This window comes from Microtus oregoni, unplaced genomic scaffold, assembly GCF_018167655.1.
Source record: "Microtus oregoni isolate MIOR12 unplaced genomic scaffold, Mior012 000005F_ref0000423, whole genome shotgun sequence".
In the NCBI taxonomy this organism is placed as follows: Eukaryota; Metazoa; Chordata; class Mammalia; order Rodentia; family Cricetidae; genus Microtus; species Microtus oregoni.
The window spans coordinates 10,166,782-10,182,623 of record NW_024543064.1 but is presented as its reverse complement, the minus strand read 5'-3'; the positions used below and the strand labels follow the sequence as shown (position 1 = coordinate 10,182,623).

The window sequence follows — 15,842 nt, the reverse complement described above, 5'->3', positions numbered from 1 at the left end:
GTCACTGTGGGGGCAGGCTCTCAGGTCTCTTGTTTAAACTTCACTCAGTGTAGGTCTCTCAGTTACTTCTCCAGCACCATGTCTGCTTGTACACTGCCATGTCCCACCATGATGATAATGGACTAAACCTCTGTACTGTAAGCTACCACTTCAATTAAATGCTTTCCTTTATAAGAGTTACCATGGTCAAGGTGTCTCTTCACAGCAATAGAAACCCTGAGTAAGACAAGGTCTGAGACACAAAGGGATAGATGAAGACTACATGGATCCCTGGGAGTGCAGAAGAGGCTTCATGGGAAGCAGAGAACTCGAGATGCCATTATCCCAGAGTGAAGCAAACGTAAGGGAGAAGTGGATGCTTGTGTCAGAAGTCACAGCAGAGGTAGAGGGATCCCTGAGCTTATGTCAGCAGAGCGGGAAGGAATTCTAGTAAGGAATGTGGGCTATGAACAGTATGACTGTGACTTTGAAGTCCACGGTATCTGAGGCTCTTATCCATGGCACAGCCTCTGCTGCCCTGAAGCCTGAAATGGTAAGGCCATCTCCACTTGGCCCACACATGCACAGCGAATGTTCAGTGGGTCAATGAAGTAGGGCAGGCCTGACCTGTCTGAGGCCCACAGGCTTATGTGAAACATGAAGGTATCTCCATCAATATTAACAACAGCAAGACTCATAAACCGAGTTGGGGATGTGGTTCACTGGTAAAGCTCATGTTTAGCATGGGTAGGGTCCTAGGTTTGATCACTAATTATGTGTCCACTCCCTCCCTACGTTATACACACACACCTCATACAAATTCAAGGTCCTGCCCCCCTGGAGCCAAGGTTTAAATTGCCAGTTTTAAACTATTTCCATCAAGGCTAGCAAACAGGCTACAGCTGGACTGTCAGATGGGGTTTATCTGGTCTACTGAATGCTTTAAAGGCAAAAAAGAAACAAATAAACAAAAATCTCATAATTCTGGGGGGCGGGGGAGGTCCCATCTTGCCCTGGCCCCTGACAAACAGCAGGCATAGCCTCTATGTTCTTTCCCCTCTGAATCAGGGGATCTGTCTTAAGGCAGGCCTTCATACTGCTACTACTCCTAGGCCTCCATTCTTCCAACCAAGCAGAGTGCCCTGAAGCCCAGCTTATTCATGAAGAGAAAACAGCCGGCTCTGAGCACTCCTTCTGGGCTCCTATCAGTTTATGTCGGGTACTCACAGGACACAAGGTCGGTGGAAAAGCTGTCAGAATTACAGCCCATGAGGTTGCTGTAATGGAACAAGCAAAGGTCTGAGCTCAAGTTGGCAATGAGAGGGATCAGAGGTATTAGAGGGCCAGCAAGACAACTCAGCAAGGAAAAGCAGTTGCCATGCAAGCATGATGAGCTGAGTTCAAATCCCAGAAACCACAGTGGAAAGAGAGAACAGACTCCCCAAAGTCCTCTGATGGCCTGGAACATATGTGCCCCCCAAGCACACATTACACACGCATACCAAGTAATGATAAGTGAAGATTTAAACTAACAACAACAGAGGCACTAGAAGGCAGAAGCAGTGTAGCTGCTGGCTGAAGTAGCAGTAATCATTTACCCAGTGTTCCCACTTCCCAGGCAGCAGCCTTACACTAATCTACTTACCACTGACTGTAACCGCAGGTCCATCCTTACCCATCAGGTAGCAAGCTAAAACCAAGAAGTCAGGCAGGTCACAGAGGGAGTGGCGTTCAGAGCTGAGCATGGGTAATGACTAAAGACCACAACGATGAAGTACAGTGAAACTGAGCTACCCTTGTCTACCACATCATCCACGTCCAAATAACACAAAAAAGCAAAATTTTCCAATTACCTAAAGAAACACAATCCAAATTGTTGGGTTACCCCCTGCCCCGGTTTTCAGATAATCTAATAGTTTCATTCAAAAACCACACTCATGTTTTATAAAAACTGCTATCTAGCAGAACACAGGATTTAAAATGAGATTTAAGTACCATCATTAGAATATAAATTTCTGAAACTATACATTTATTTAGGTCTTCCTCATGGACGTCTTTTTAAGGCTGAAGATTAAATTTGTATTTATAATTATTAACATTTGTCTCACATGCTAAGAGACTAATTTTAGTGTTAGAACAAAGAGGGAAGAAGATAATGAAAACGAAAGCAAGACGCCACCACAGAGCTAACCACCTGGTAGACTCAGACCTATGCGCAGACTTGGCTAAATACTCAGATGGTCTCAAAAAAACTGCAAAGGAAATGAAGCCGCAATGCAGGCAACCACCTGGACAGATTGCAAAAGCATCAGAACATAAACACAGAACACGTTTTGTTTGACTACATGTCTGTGACACTCGAGAACAGGATTAACCACTCCATGGAGACACAGAGCTGATCAGGAGCTGCTAGGGTAAAGGACTAATCGGCAAGAGAAGCCTGGAGAAAGAGAATGTCCTGGAGCCAGGAAATGGCCATAACTCCATGAGTGCAGATGTGTGTCAAATGGATACACTATGCTATACACAAGTCACACCTGGGGAGAAAATCTAGAGAAAAAAATGGCCCAAGAGTCTCATTTAATATCAAACAATTTAAAATTTAAGCTCAGAGATAAATACCTGAGGTAAAACGTTAATGAGATACTGGGAAAACAGGAGAGCAGTAACAGCACACAACTGCAACGGAAACCTACGGCAAACATCAAAGGGCTCAACTAACACTGCAGAGGACAGTAATGCAGAGGACAAACATCAGCAGCCCTAAATTTTAAAAAGGATGAAGATGATAGGAAAATATTTTAAAGCACAAAATAGTATCAGACTTTAAAAACTGAACAAATGGAATAAACACCATGTGTATAATAAAGAAAACCTAAAAGAGGAAATCCAAGTATGCTTATTAACACCATGCAAGAACACAGTGACCAGGGGTTGGGAGAGCTGGCCCAGTCAGCAGTCAAGAACAGCCTTCTTTGTAACCCAGAGAGCTTCCTCTAACTCTGCCTGCCATGCTTCCTCCCAGGCACTTGCTGCTGCGATTGTCACACTTCTTTCCCTATCCACTGGAAACTGCCTTGCCTGTCTTTCTGCATATAAACTGCAGAAGCTCATCTACTTGGTTCACTGTGGTGCCCACAGCATGCTGGGAAGTATTCTGTGCATGAGAACAAGCAAACACCCAGGACAGCAAGAAGATAAAGGGAACTGCAGATGGCTTAGAACAGTGCCCAGAGCTGAATGTGTGATGCTGAGCGGGCACAGCTTCTTTGTTGTTTTACTGGTTTTTAAAACTAGCGCAGAGAGCTAAATTGTCCTGGTTAACAGCAGTAGCATACGTAGGTCACTGCTTAGAACAGGGAGACGCTGTGACTATAATAATTATATTGCCAATAGAGTCACTATATTGCAAATATTAATAATAATTTGAGCTATGCAAAAACTCCGGGGGAGGGGGCTTGTAACTCAGTAAATTAGTAAGCCTCCACTGTCCGTTGTTCTTGTGTAACTATAGCAGCATAGCACCAGACTGACCCACAGGGTTTGTAGAAAAGACAAGTAAGCAGGAGCTATGCTAAGCCACTGAGCTGGGGAGCTGTTTGCTACCTCTGCACAGCCAAGAGTATTCTGGCTGCTATAGTAGCAGGCTTTACATCTGAAGGGATGCTGACTGGAAGCTCCTTTTCTCCCTGGAATGGCCATCTCTCTGACCATCAATGTCTTTAGAAATAAAATGGGAATTCTAATGCCTGCATGGGGTGTTTTACAAATACTGTATTAACAGGAGAATCTGCGTGCATTTTCTGTTTGCTTTTGTTTTGGGTTTTTGCTTATTTGTTTATTTTGTTTTGTTTTTTGAGACAGGGTTTCTCTTTGTATCAGCCCTGGCTGTCCTGGAACTAACTCTCTTTGTGACCAGGCTGGCCACAAACTCACAAAGATTCACCTACCTGCCTCTGCCTCTCAAGAGCTACGATTAAAGGCATGTGCCACCATGCCCGGCATAAACATTCTTAACAGAGTACTTGGAAAGTGTGCTAAGAAAGAGTGCTTGGAAAGGCACAAAGTGGAATTAAAACTCTACAGCATGTCTAACTTAGGCTCCTTTGAGCCTATTTACATTGTTCCAGTAAACAACCTAGGAACCAGGAGAACATCACAGAGATGATCTCCAGTTTACAACAGTTTGAAATACAAAAGACAAAGTTGTAATTTCTTAGGCTTTACAGTGAGTTTAGCAGGATGTTACCATACTGAAAGCCCAGGAGCAACTGTGGAGGGTTTGTGTAGAATGTCAGTGAGGATCCAAAAAACGGAGAAAATAAAAAATGAGGGCGAACGTGACCCTGACTGCCAGCCAGGCACAACTGTGAGGAGGAACAAGGACTCACCTGCATGGCAAGCTGTGCTCCCTCTCAAGATGAAAGAGATGACAAGAGAGTAAATACTAAACGAGAAACAGGGACAAGGAAGAAACATAAAGAACTCATGTTCTGGGACATGTGGAGCCCCATAAATGGCTTCAGATGGAGAGCCTAGCAAACTACCTCTCTAGGAGGGACTTGGGACACACCAACACAACAGGGTGACGGGGATGTGTACAATATGGACAGGCTTTGGACTCTGTTGCTCCTCCTAAAGGATTCTCATAAACAACGTGGCCCTAGTCAGATTATCCCTGTGTCTCAAATAGCTCGTTCATGGGAGAAAAATGAGTCTGTGCTAATGTCTCTGAGATCACAGCCATTATGAGAAGCTTTGACTGCTGAAACACAACAGAGAGGCGCCAGTCATTTCCTAGAGGGAAAATTCCAACCAATCATAAAATAACTTTAGATTTTAGTTATAAATCAGTCTTGTTCGAGTTCAAACTTTTCCTGAATGTTATTGTACAGTTATTTGGAAAAATTTAGTACAATCTAATTGACAATGATAGTGATAAATGCAAAAACAAAAGCCATAAACTATCTGAATAATTGTAATCTTTATTATACTAACAATAGTGGAAAATACTAATGAACATAATATTTTAGCATAATAAAGAAAATTAATTTCTTTAAAATGCTAAAAGTTTTAGCCAGGAAAAGTAGAAAGGTTTTATAATCCAAATAAAACCTTTCTCACTGCCAGTCCATTTAAATTACACACAAATCTGAAATCTGCTGGCCATTAGAACACACATGAATCCTTTCCTCCTGATACCTGGCACTTGGCATCAAAGGAAGCCCTGTATAGATCTATTATTAAAACGTGTCAAATATAAAATGAGACTGTTAAAGAGCCAAAAACCAAAATGGTTATTGTTACAACTCTTCTGGAATAGTGTGCACACTCTTTGTTTGACACAATTGGGACATTAAAACAAAATGCAAAGTACCAGAAAATAATAATAATACGGCCCAAGCACACTGATACCTTACTAACTCAGTAGGGAACGAAAATCAATGCACGATTCAGCCTAAGCCTAACCGTCAGCTCTCAGATGAATGAACACAGAACACAGCAAGAACAAAGTCCACCTTGGAAAGTCACCAGCACTCTAGGCCAGGACTGACTCCTCTAACAAGCCCCAGACCGCAGAAAAGCCACTGCCTTTGAGTGACCAGGTTCACATTAAGAATCAATCTTAAAATAATAAATAAATGAAATGCATACATAAATGTACCTCTGATGCATGAGGTATATATTCCCTACCCCCTCACCATTTCAAATATAATCTGCCTTCAAAGGCATGTCAGTAAATCTTCAACTATTACTGTAATAGAGACCATGTGCCCATGTGCTCACCGGACTCGTGTTTATGAGGTATAGCCCTCTATATTCAAATAAACGTATTTCTGATAATGAAGCAATAAAAAGAAATCAAAATGATCCACTCCAACAGTTTCACCTCTCTCAATGCAACACAGGACAGAATGTATTAAACCCCATCACCTCACAAAATGATATTTGTGGTTTCTAATTAGAAGCACCTGGAAATGGCAAACAGGTGTCTAAAGCTTCAATTGCTAAGACACAAACTGGTTTCAAGTCTTGAGAGTTTTAAGCTGTGAAGTAAAAAATATTTACACACTTTACATCTTTGCTTTTCATCTCTTTAAAAGTTGCTTATGAAAAATGTAAAGAGAATGTTTCTGACAACCATAAATTATTTATTTATTTCTTTTTGAGATGAGGGTCTCTCTATTTTATAATTCTTGCTGTCCTAAACTTGCTCTGCAGCCCAGCCTAGCTTCTAACTCATACAGATCCACCTGCCTCTATCTCCCAAGTGCTGGGATTAAAGAAATGCTTACAAAAAAATTTGGGAGAATATTTCTGGCATTCATAAATGTCTGCAACTGTGAGAATGAGACAAAAAAATAAGACTAGGGCTGGAGAGATGGCTCAGTGGTTAAGAGCGCTGACTGCTCTTCCAGAGGACCCGGGTTCAATTCCCAGCACCCACATGGCAGCTCACAACTGTCTAAAGATCCAGTTGCAGGGGATCTGACACCTTCACACCAATGCACATAAAATAAAGTTAAATAAACCATAAAAAAATTAAAAAAAATAAGACTATTGCTCTAGAATGCTTTAAAACCACAAAGCTAGCACTACCTATCAGAACACCCTTTAGGTTACAGAAATATCCAGAGCAGAATAGTTTAATCTCCCAGCAATCACATACCCTCCTGCAAGAGAAAAGCATCTTACATTTCAGTATCTGTCTTCTGTATTATATACAAAGGACTTTCGAGGACAAATACTTGAAAGTTTCTGTTTGATCAGCTGTAGTCTCTAAAAATGATTTTTTAAATATTTATTTATTATGTATACAATATTCTGTCTGTATGTATCTCTGTAGGCCAGAAGAGGGCACCAGACCTCATTACAGATGGTTGTGAGCCACCATGTGGTTGCTCAGGACCTTTGGAAGGACAGGCAATGCTCTTAACCACTGAGCCATCTCTCCAGCCCCTCTAAAAATGATGTTTAATCTTGGAAAACTATAAAATAAAAAGTTCAGAAAATAAAAAGCTTAATATACACACACACACACACACACACACACACACACACACATATATATATATCAAACAAAGACACACTGAACCTTCACAGTGAATGTGGCAGAAGAGAGGTTAAAAAAGAAAGTCTGAGCTAAAGTTCCTAAGAGTTAGTCTCCCTCAGGAACCAAAGAAACACCAACCCACACCAAGCAATGCACAACACATGCCATGCCACACACAAACTCACAAGCAGTGGACAAATAATGGTGTTAGAAACAAACACAAACATCCAAGGGGAAGGAATGAGGGTGTGTGTGTGTTTCTATGTTTTAAAATCAATAGCTGGACTAACATCTAGGTCATGAATTTGTATAAATTTTTATTATTAAACTCACCTGATACATTTTCAGTTCCTGTTGTGTTCTGTAAAGACACACACAACAAAGAAACTTCTTTGATTACATGAGCCCTAAAAAGAAAAACAGACAATTGTAATATGCACCTGCCTACAAGTTTACAGTGATTTAAAACCACATATGAACTATAGAGTGTGCTCCAAGAGCTAGTCATAAAGCAACCCCTGCCAGTCAACCTCAGTCCATACTGACAACTAACTTCTCGGATTCATTATCATAATAAATACATTTCTGGCACTGATGAAATGGCTCAGAGGTTAAGAGCCCTGGCTGTTCTTCCAGAGGTCCTGAGTTCAATTCCCAGCGACCACATGGTGGCTCACAACCATCTGTAATGAGATCTGGTGCCCTCTTCTGTCCCATAGGGATACATGCAGGCAGAATATTGTATAATAGATAGATAGATAGATAGATAGATAGATAAAATACATTTCTCACTAAACCTTACTAGGGCTTCACTGTACTCTACAAACAAAGCAGAACCATCAGAATGACATCATATTTTTGGTTAAGAATTGCATCACTCCCAAGGAGAAATAAATTGGCTTTGTTAATAGTCAGAGGCACAAAGCCTAGAGGAGTAAGTGGCAAGCAACTCAGGCGTCCTTCTTTTGCTTCAGTATTTGCTGCACGCAAACACAATTAGACTCCATTACTCTGTTTTTCAAGCTCCTGAAGCAGAAAGGTGGACTGACTAAAAAGGGCCACATGAAATTCTCTTCAAAGGGAAGAATAAAAAGCAGGCAGTATCATGCAAAGTTTTTAAAAGAGGTCTGGAAAGAACTATAATTATGCCTCGCTACAGTGTTGTGTTTGACACAGTCACGGCATAGAGAGACATGACAACACAAGCTCTTCTGTAAATACAGATGGCACACAGTTACACACCTCTTACACTAGTACAGTCAACAACTGCTGCCTCGTGGTGAGCACTGGTCTCAGCCACGCCGTACCAGTACATTTATGACATTCAAAAATAAAACTGCCCAATAATACAATGTCAGATCATACCCTTAAGTGGTGTGTGACTGCATTCACTTCTAAATAATAATCTACTAGCCAAGTGTGGTGTCACACTGTAATTCCAGCACTTGAAAAAGTGGAGACAGGAGGACTTGGGAGTTCAAGGTCAGCCTGAGCTACATTAACACTACTTTAAAACTATATTACATTATCTTTTTAAAAGTCTATGCAGATGGTTCTTTCTATATAATGTATGCTCATGTAGGCCTGGTGGCTCATGACTGTAATCCCAGAACTTGAAAACTAGCGGCAGGAAAATCAGGAGTTCAAGGCTACCCTGAGCTACATTACATTAGATAGTATCCCTCCCCAAAAAAATTAATTTGTTAGAGATTTTAAAATAAATTAAAAGTATATAGATATAGATACAATGTATGTTCCAAGTCGGTTAGTGCCATTCACGTACACAAATCCTGGCACTTTCAGCAGCCCTTCCACTGTAGCATTGTTGATGTCCCCAGTAAAGTACATACATACACACGCACCATGACATGTAGTTCTCTTATTTTCTCATGCACTTCCTTGATCCACAGTATATATATGGTAATTGTCTGATCTGACTGGCAATCATACAAGGGTATGTGATGTAAAGCACACACCAGAATGGACAGATAAACGCCTGCCCCATCAGAAGCAATGGTGTTTTAATGGGCTCCATTCTTGGCAGGTTCTCTAGGATGAGCTGACTTTCTGTCCTTTCCTTGAGCTGCTGGACCATACTCACCTGATGACATTTAACCATGAGGTATTATATTTAAATCTGGCCCTGCTCATCAATTAATTTTATGTATATTGTACCCCAGGAATGCATTCCGTCTTGTTACACAGGTCAGTGGCCAAGCCAATATAAACTCTCCGTATATTTGATAGAGAAAATGTCAAGGTAAATGAAGGGCAACCCATGCTGTCAGTTCCTTCAAAGAAGTAGTTCTCAACCTTCTAATGTTGTGACCCTTTAATATAGTTTCTCGCCTTGTGGTAACCCCAACCAGAAAGTTATTTTGTTGTGACTTCATAATGCTAATTTTGCTAGTATTATGAATCGCAATGTGTTTTTTAAGGTCTTAGGCGACCCACATGAAAGGGTGAGTCACCTCCCAAAAGGGTCTTGACCCACAGGTTGAGAATCACTGCGTTCAAGTTTAACACTTAGCATGTTTCTCACAGATATTCAATATGACCTCTCCCAGGATACATACAATACAGTAAGCAGAACTAATCCTATTTTTTTTTATTTTATTTTTTTGGTTTTTTGAGACAGGGTTTCTCTATAGCTTTGGAGCCTGTCCTGGAACCCCCTTTGTAGACCAGGCTGGCCTCGAACTCACAGAGATCTGCCTGTCTCTGCCTCCCGAGTGCTGGGATTAAAGGCGTGAGCCACCACCGCCCAGCTAGAACTAACCCTATTGCCTGAGACTGAATCTGCTATTCTGAATAGTGGCTCTGGGGTATGAAGAGTTACTAATTGTCTCTTAGACATGCATACCTGGCCTCCATAGAAGGTTTACTGGCAACTATCAGATCCTCTAGGCCTGTGTGCCATCTTATGCTCCGGTTTCTCTTATCTTCTTCAAGCTTTTATATGTGAGTTTATGAATATGGCCATGGGAGATGTGTGGAAGGACTGGACTTCCATGCCACTTCCCTCAGGTTGGTTTTTCCTTCTCTGAAGACTCAACAGCATTACTGTAACAATTACATACAGAGCTTCTTCCAGGAACAGCGGCCCCTGCTGCCTTCACATACTTATACTCTGATGATCTGTTTGGAGGGAAGCACTGGCATCTTCAGCTAACAAGACCTAGCTTTGGGCTGACTGAGAAAACTCGGTCATGCTATGCAAACCTGGTTTCTTCTACTACTTAATGGTATGGTGCTTGCTACTATTCGATTTTGTTTGGGTTTGTGTTGCAATTTAACAGTTTTACTGGGCTATTCATGTATCATGTAACTAGCTCAATTACAACACACAGATCAAAGTATTTCCAGACTGAAGAGATGATGCCTCAGTAATTAAAAGTACTTGTTGCTTTTGCAAAGGATCCAATTTCCACTCCAAATACCTAATAGCGGCTCACAACCTTCTGTAACTCAAGAAATCCAACACCCCCTTCTGACCTCTGCAGGCATCAGGCATGCACATACATGTATGTATGTACACAGACATACATGCAGACAAAACATTCAACCACATAAAAAGAAATAAATCTTCAAAGAGAGAGAAGGGGGAGGGAAGAGTGTGTGTGTGTGTGTGTGTGTGTGTGTGTGTGTGTGTGTGTGTTTGCCATGCTGACAGAGTTGTGCAACCATCACCACAATCACTCATGGGACATTTTCGTCAGCACAAAAGGAAACCTTAGCAATGACAACATCCACCCCTAACTTTTTCTCCTCAGCATGCAGCACTCAGCAACATCTAAACCACTTCTTGTCATAAAGATTTGCCAATTCTGAACACTGTACTTTGTAAAGAGAAAAAATGACAATGAAAGACCTTGGTGGGATTTATTTTAAGTTCCAGAAATTAGGCAGCACTTCATTTCATACAAGAGAATAAGTATGTCTTACTAGCCTGTCACTCCTCCCACCTTGAGCACTGACAATGTGTCAGGCACTGCTCATGGGCCATAAACAGGGAACGTTCCTAACCTCTAAGGGAGAGGCCCACAATGAGCAAATACAGAAAATACCTGCAATATGAAGAAAGTGCTATACAAAAAAAGCAAGGAGAGGTTTGTCAAGAAGATGGATCACAGTCTCCTGTCTCTACACCTGCCAACCCGAAAAGCTGGTCTAGGGATAGGAAGAAGAGCTGTGACCGAGAAGGTAAAAGAAGGAAGAGAATGGGCACCAAGAAAGCTAGAGTGAGCTGAAAGTCTTCAGTTGGCAGATCTGGGTGTTTGGGCACTAAGATGAACAGCCTACAGTGGCAATGTCAGGCAAAGGACAATGCTGGTTTGGCGTGGTGGATAAGGAAAAAGAAGAGGCTGGATCCTGGGTACAACTGTAAACTAGAGCCTCTAACTTCAGCTGCCAGAGTAGCAAGAGATGAACTATGAAAGAAAGAGTAAGTTGGGATGAAACTTAGGTCCCTATCCTCCCAAAACTGTGGGTGGGAGGGTACTGCTTCCTAGGGTCCCCTTCCCATCTGTTTTGCAGCTGGTTTTCCCTATCTATTTCACATTTTTCTTCTTTCCTTTCCCTCAGTCTTTGTTGCTAGCTCACAGGCACAACCCAAACAGAAGTTATCTGCTATCTGACACTCGACCAGGTAAGACAGTGCAGCACTTAAAACATTTCATTCTTAATAAGTGGCAACTTTTTCTAATGGGAAAAAAAAAACCTACTATGTAACTCGAATTGTTACATGATGAAGCATATTCTAAGACTTCCCACACTACCTGCTTCCTCCTTGTCCAAACAAAAGCCCATTTGATGTGGGATTCCCCTCTGTATGCTATGGATATGTCTTATTATCATTGGTTAATGAATAAAACTGTTTCAGACAATGGCTTAGCAGAGCAAAGCCAGGCAAGAAATCTGAACAGAGATATAGAGAGAAAGCAGGTAGAGACAAGGAGATGCCATGTAGCTGCCAAAGGAGAAAAACCCAGAACCTTTCTGGTAAGTCACAGCCTCGTGGCAATCCACAGATTAACAGAAATGGGTTAATTCAAGGTGTAAGAGAAATATGCTTGGGTCATTGGCCGAACAGTGTTGTAATTAATATAGCTTCAGTGTGTTTATTTGGGTCCAGGAGGCCAAGAAAAAAAGAGCAGCCTCCATCTACAAATGGAGTCCATATATTTGGGGCTAATATGCATGGCCAGCAACACACTTCGGGTTCCGGTGTGTGCCCACTCAGGGTTAGGAGGGAAGTAGCTGAGAGCATGCCTGCCACTAAGCACCCCTGCCTGGGCAAGCAGCTGAATTGGGTCTGCTAGGTGTACACAGGCATAAATGCATGGTGGATTCCCTCTACCATACACAAAGACACGTCCAGGCCATGCAGCACACTACATGATAGATTTAGCTTTTACTCCGACAAAAAGAGTTTATGTGCTGCATGTTCCTTTCCAGAGTTGAGGTGATGAGCGTGGCTCCTACCCAGTGGTCCCAGAGCTGATGTATGGTACCTCTATTGAAAGGCTGAGGGAGGCAGAGTCAGCATCCAGGACCACTGCAACCACACTTCTTACCATTTTAAAATGCTCCTTGTCAGAAAAGATGTGCAATAAAGACAGATTCAGACAAAATTAACCTCTGAATGGGTCATAGACTTGGGAGAGAGAAGAAAAAGAGTATAGAAAGGAGTAAAGAAAAATAAGCTATGTAAAGATGGAAAATATACAAAGTCTGGAATATGTATATTATTGTGTTTTCTTTGAATTTTTGACTACAGAGACACATTTGATTCTAGGAGTTGCTAAGTTAAACCAACATAAAGGTATCTTGACTGCAAAATTTAAGTCTAAGGGTATGTTGCTTTGGAAAAGAGGTTCTGCTTTTGTTTCCACAAAAGATGAGAACCTGTAGATTCCTTCCAGGCTAATGTGATTTGATGGAACAAGACCCCCTGAAAGTTCTCTGTAAATCCTAAAAATACTTTGCTCAACAAAAGGCAGGAAGCAGTTTAGAGAAAATTACACCCAAATTTCCAAAATGATTGTTTATAAATGTTTTATTTGTTTTCATTTAAAGGGGAATATTATATAGAGATAAGTACTTTACATTGGTATGGACTTTGGTGTATTGATACAAATTTAAGGTCAATTTAGTTATATGCATATTTCTACTCTTCTTTAAGGCATTGTATTTGTACAGCTCATTTAAAAATGCAATATATAATTTAAAAATACAGCTTAGTAAATAGTAATTTATAATAAACTCTTAGTCATGTTAGGTTTTCCAGATATGCAGAGATATATTTCAGTTAGATAAATAATCTTCAATGCTTCAAAGACCTACAGAATTGGCATTTAAAATGTTTTAAGAACTTAGACTTTTCTGGACAGTGAGACATGTCTGCTTTTGGCAGCACAAATTACTTCAAGAGGAAGATGAGCATCGAAAAGGGTCCTTATGGAGTTTGTTAGCCATTTGGGCAAGAAACTGCTCTTGCCTGGACTGTTTAATTACGGTGTGCTGTATAAACTGGACATGCAGGACCCACAAAAAATGACTGCTGAACTTTCCAAAAGATGGGATGGTCCTTCAGTGTTCCCACTTCACAGAAAAAATTGCCAGATATTCTGCAGGATACAGAAGAAAGTGACAAACTAACTAACAAGATAAACCAAATTTTCTGCTTCATGGAAAAGTCTGCCAGATACTATGGACCAATAGGCTAAAGATGGATGCCCCAATGTGACAGAAGAACTTTGGGTGACTGTCCAGTCAGCAAGATGTCTCTTTGTCAATTCTAGAGTTTTGAAAGTGTTTGAAAAGTAAACACTTCCTGTTTACTTAGGTAATATTAAATCCTTCTGGGGTCATTGAAGAGTTGAAGACATATAGTTTTCTTTGTTATGACAAAAGATAAATTAGACATGGGGCTGGAGAGATGGCTCAGCAATTAAGAGCATTGCCTGCTCTTCCAAAGGTCCTGAGTTCAATTCCCAGCAACCACATGGTGGCTCACAACCATTTGTAATGGGGTCTGGTGCCCTCTTCTGGCCTGAAGGCATACACACAGACAGAATATTGTATACATAATAAATAATAAATAAATATTAAAAAAAAGATAAATTAGACATAAAACTTTTGACTCACAAAGATAGGATAAAGTATTTTCCTTAATTTGCCAAATGTAACTGGACTAAATATTGTAGCTATAATTCTTGCTTGATAACTGTTTTGTATATGTAATTTTACAATGTTAAAGTTAAAACCTTTTTAATTAGACAGGAAAGCGGAGATGATGTGGGATGTCCTTCTGTATATGTGGTTGTTTTATTGGTTGATGAATAAAGCTGGTTTTGGTCAATGGCTTAGCAGAGTAAAGCCGGGCAGGAAATCTGAATAGAGATAGAGAGAGAGAGTACATGGAGTCAAGGAGATGTCACGTAGCTACCGAGGAAACAAGAAGTAACAAACCACAAGCCTCGTGGTAAAACATAAAATAATAGAAATGGGTTAATTTAAGATGTAAGAGTTAGTTAATAAGAAGCCCAAGCTAATAGGCCAAACAGTGTTATAATTAACAGAGTTTCTGTGAGATTATTCAGGTCTGAGCGGCCATGAAACAAAAGAGCAGTATCCACCTACACCCACTGATCATTTCTTGTTGGAAAATATAAGGATCTTAACACCTTTTATTAAAAGTTCACTACATACTTATGTTCAAGGGACTGCCTTCTCTGTCACTTCTAATCCTAAAACCGCTAAAAAACACATCCTTTTTTTTTCTTTTTCCCTCCGGATTCCCAACATGATAAATTACATACCTAAAACTTCAAAACCCAGGGAGATGGATCTGTAGGTAAAGGCACTTACTGCCAAGCCTGACCTCAGTTCAATTCCTAGAACACATGTGAACAGAAAGACCCAATCCCTCCAGTTGTCTTGACCTACACACACACACACACACACACACACACAGAGGCATGCATGCACCCACACATAAATATACACAAATAACATAAATAAGCGTACCTTTTTAAAACAACATTGTGCAGTATCAAGGCTATTACAAGCCCAACAGACTACCCAGCTGATTTTTTAGTATATGTATGTATGTGGTGTGTGTGTCAGGGGTGTACACACATGTTCACATGTGAGGGGCACAGCTGTGTGCAAGTGTCTGTAAACTTGTGTGCACGTTTATGCAGAGGCCAATGGGTTGACATCAGGTATCTCCTCATTTGCTCTCCACTTTATTTACTCAGTCAGGATCTCTCACTGGGCCCAGAACTTGCTGACTCAGCTAGTCTACATAGCTGGTTACCCTGGGATCCCACTCGACTGCCTGAATGCTGAGATTATAGACAGGGAAGCCACTATTTGTATATGGGTGCTGGGAATCCAAACTCCAGTCCTTACATGTTTGCAGAGAGTGTTTTATCCACTGATGCCATCTCCCCAGCCTTCCTGTTTTTCTAGGTTAAATTCTCTCTAAAATATGCTAAAGTAAAGGCATGTACAGTAGTGTGTGCCTGTCACCCTAGCTACACAGGAAACCAGGTAGGAGGATCACTCTTGAGTCTAGAAGGTAAAGACAAGCTTGAACAACCTAGCAAGACCCTATCTCTAACAACACCAAAAGGGAGACTTGGGCAGTCTCTCTACAAGTATCACTGTGTACTGAACTGAACAGCCCCTGGCCTGAGCCTGTCTTTCATTATAGGTATTTAGCACTACCCTGGCCCATCAATGCCAGGGGTGCCACAATCATTTTCACAACTTAAAACCTGCATACCTTCCCAAACACAAG

The 15,842-nt window shown here is 41.0% G+C and overlaps 1 protein-coding gene across 3 annotated transcripts in view; it reads right to left on the bottom strand.

Moving 5' to 3' along the window:
* Prdm2 (PR/SET domain 2) overlaps positions 1-15,842 on the bottom strand; it is a 105,728-nt gene that overhangs the window by 75,554 nt on the left and 14,332 nt on the right. For 2 of the 3 annotated variants that reach the window (XM_041651272.1, XM_041651274.1), the window contains exon 2: positions 7,367-7,440. The exons of the other annotated variant lie outside the window; for it this stretch is intronic. In XM_041651272.1, the coding sequence (XP_041507206.1) occupies positions 7,367-7,375 (9 nt within the window). In that variant the 5' untranslated portion in view covers positions 7,376-7,440. The remainder of the gene's footprint in view (positions 1-7,366; positions 7,441-15,842) is intronic. 3 annotated transcript variants of the gene reach the window in all.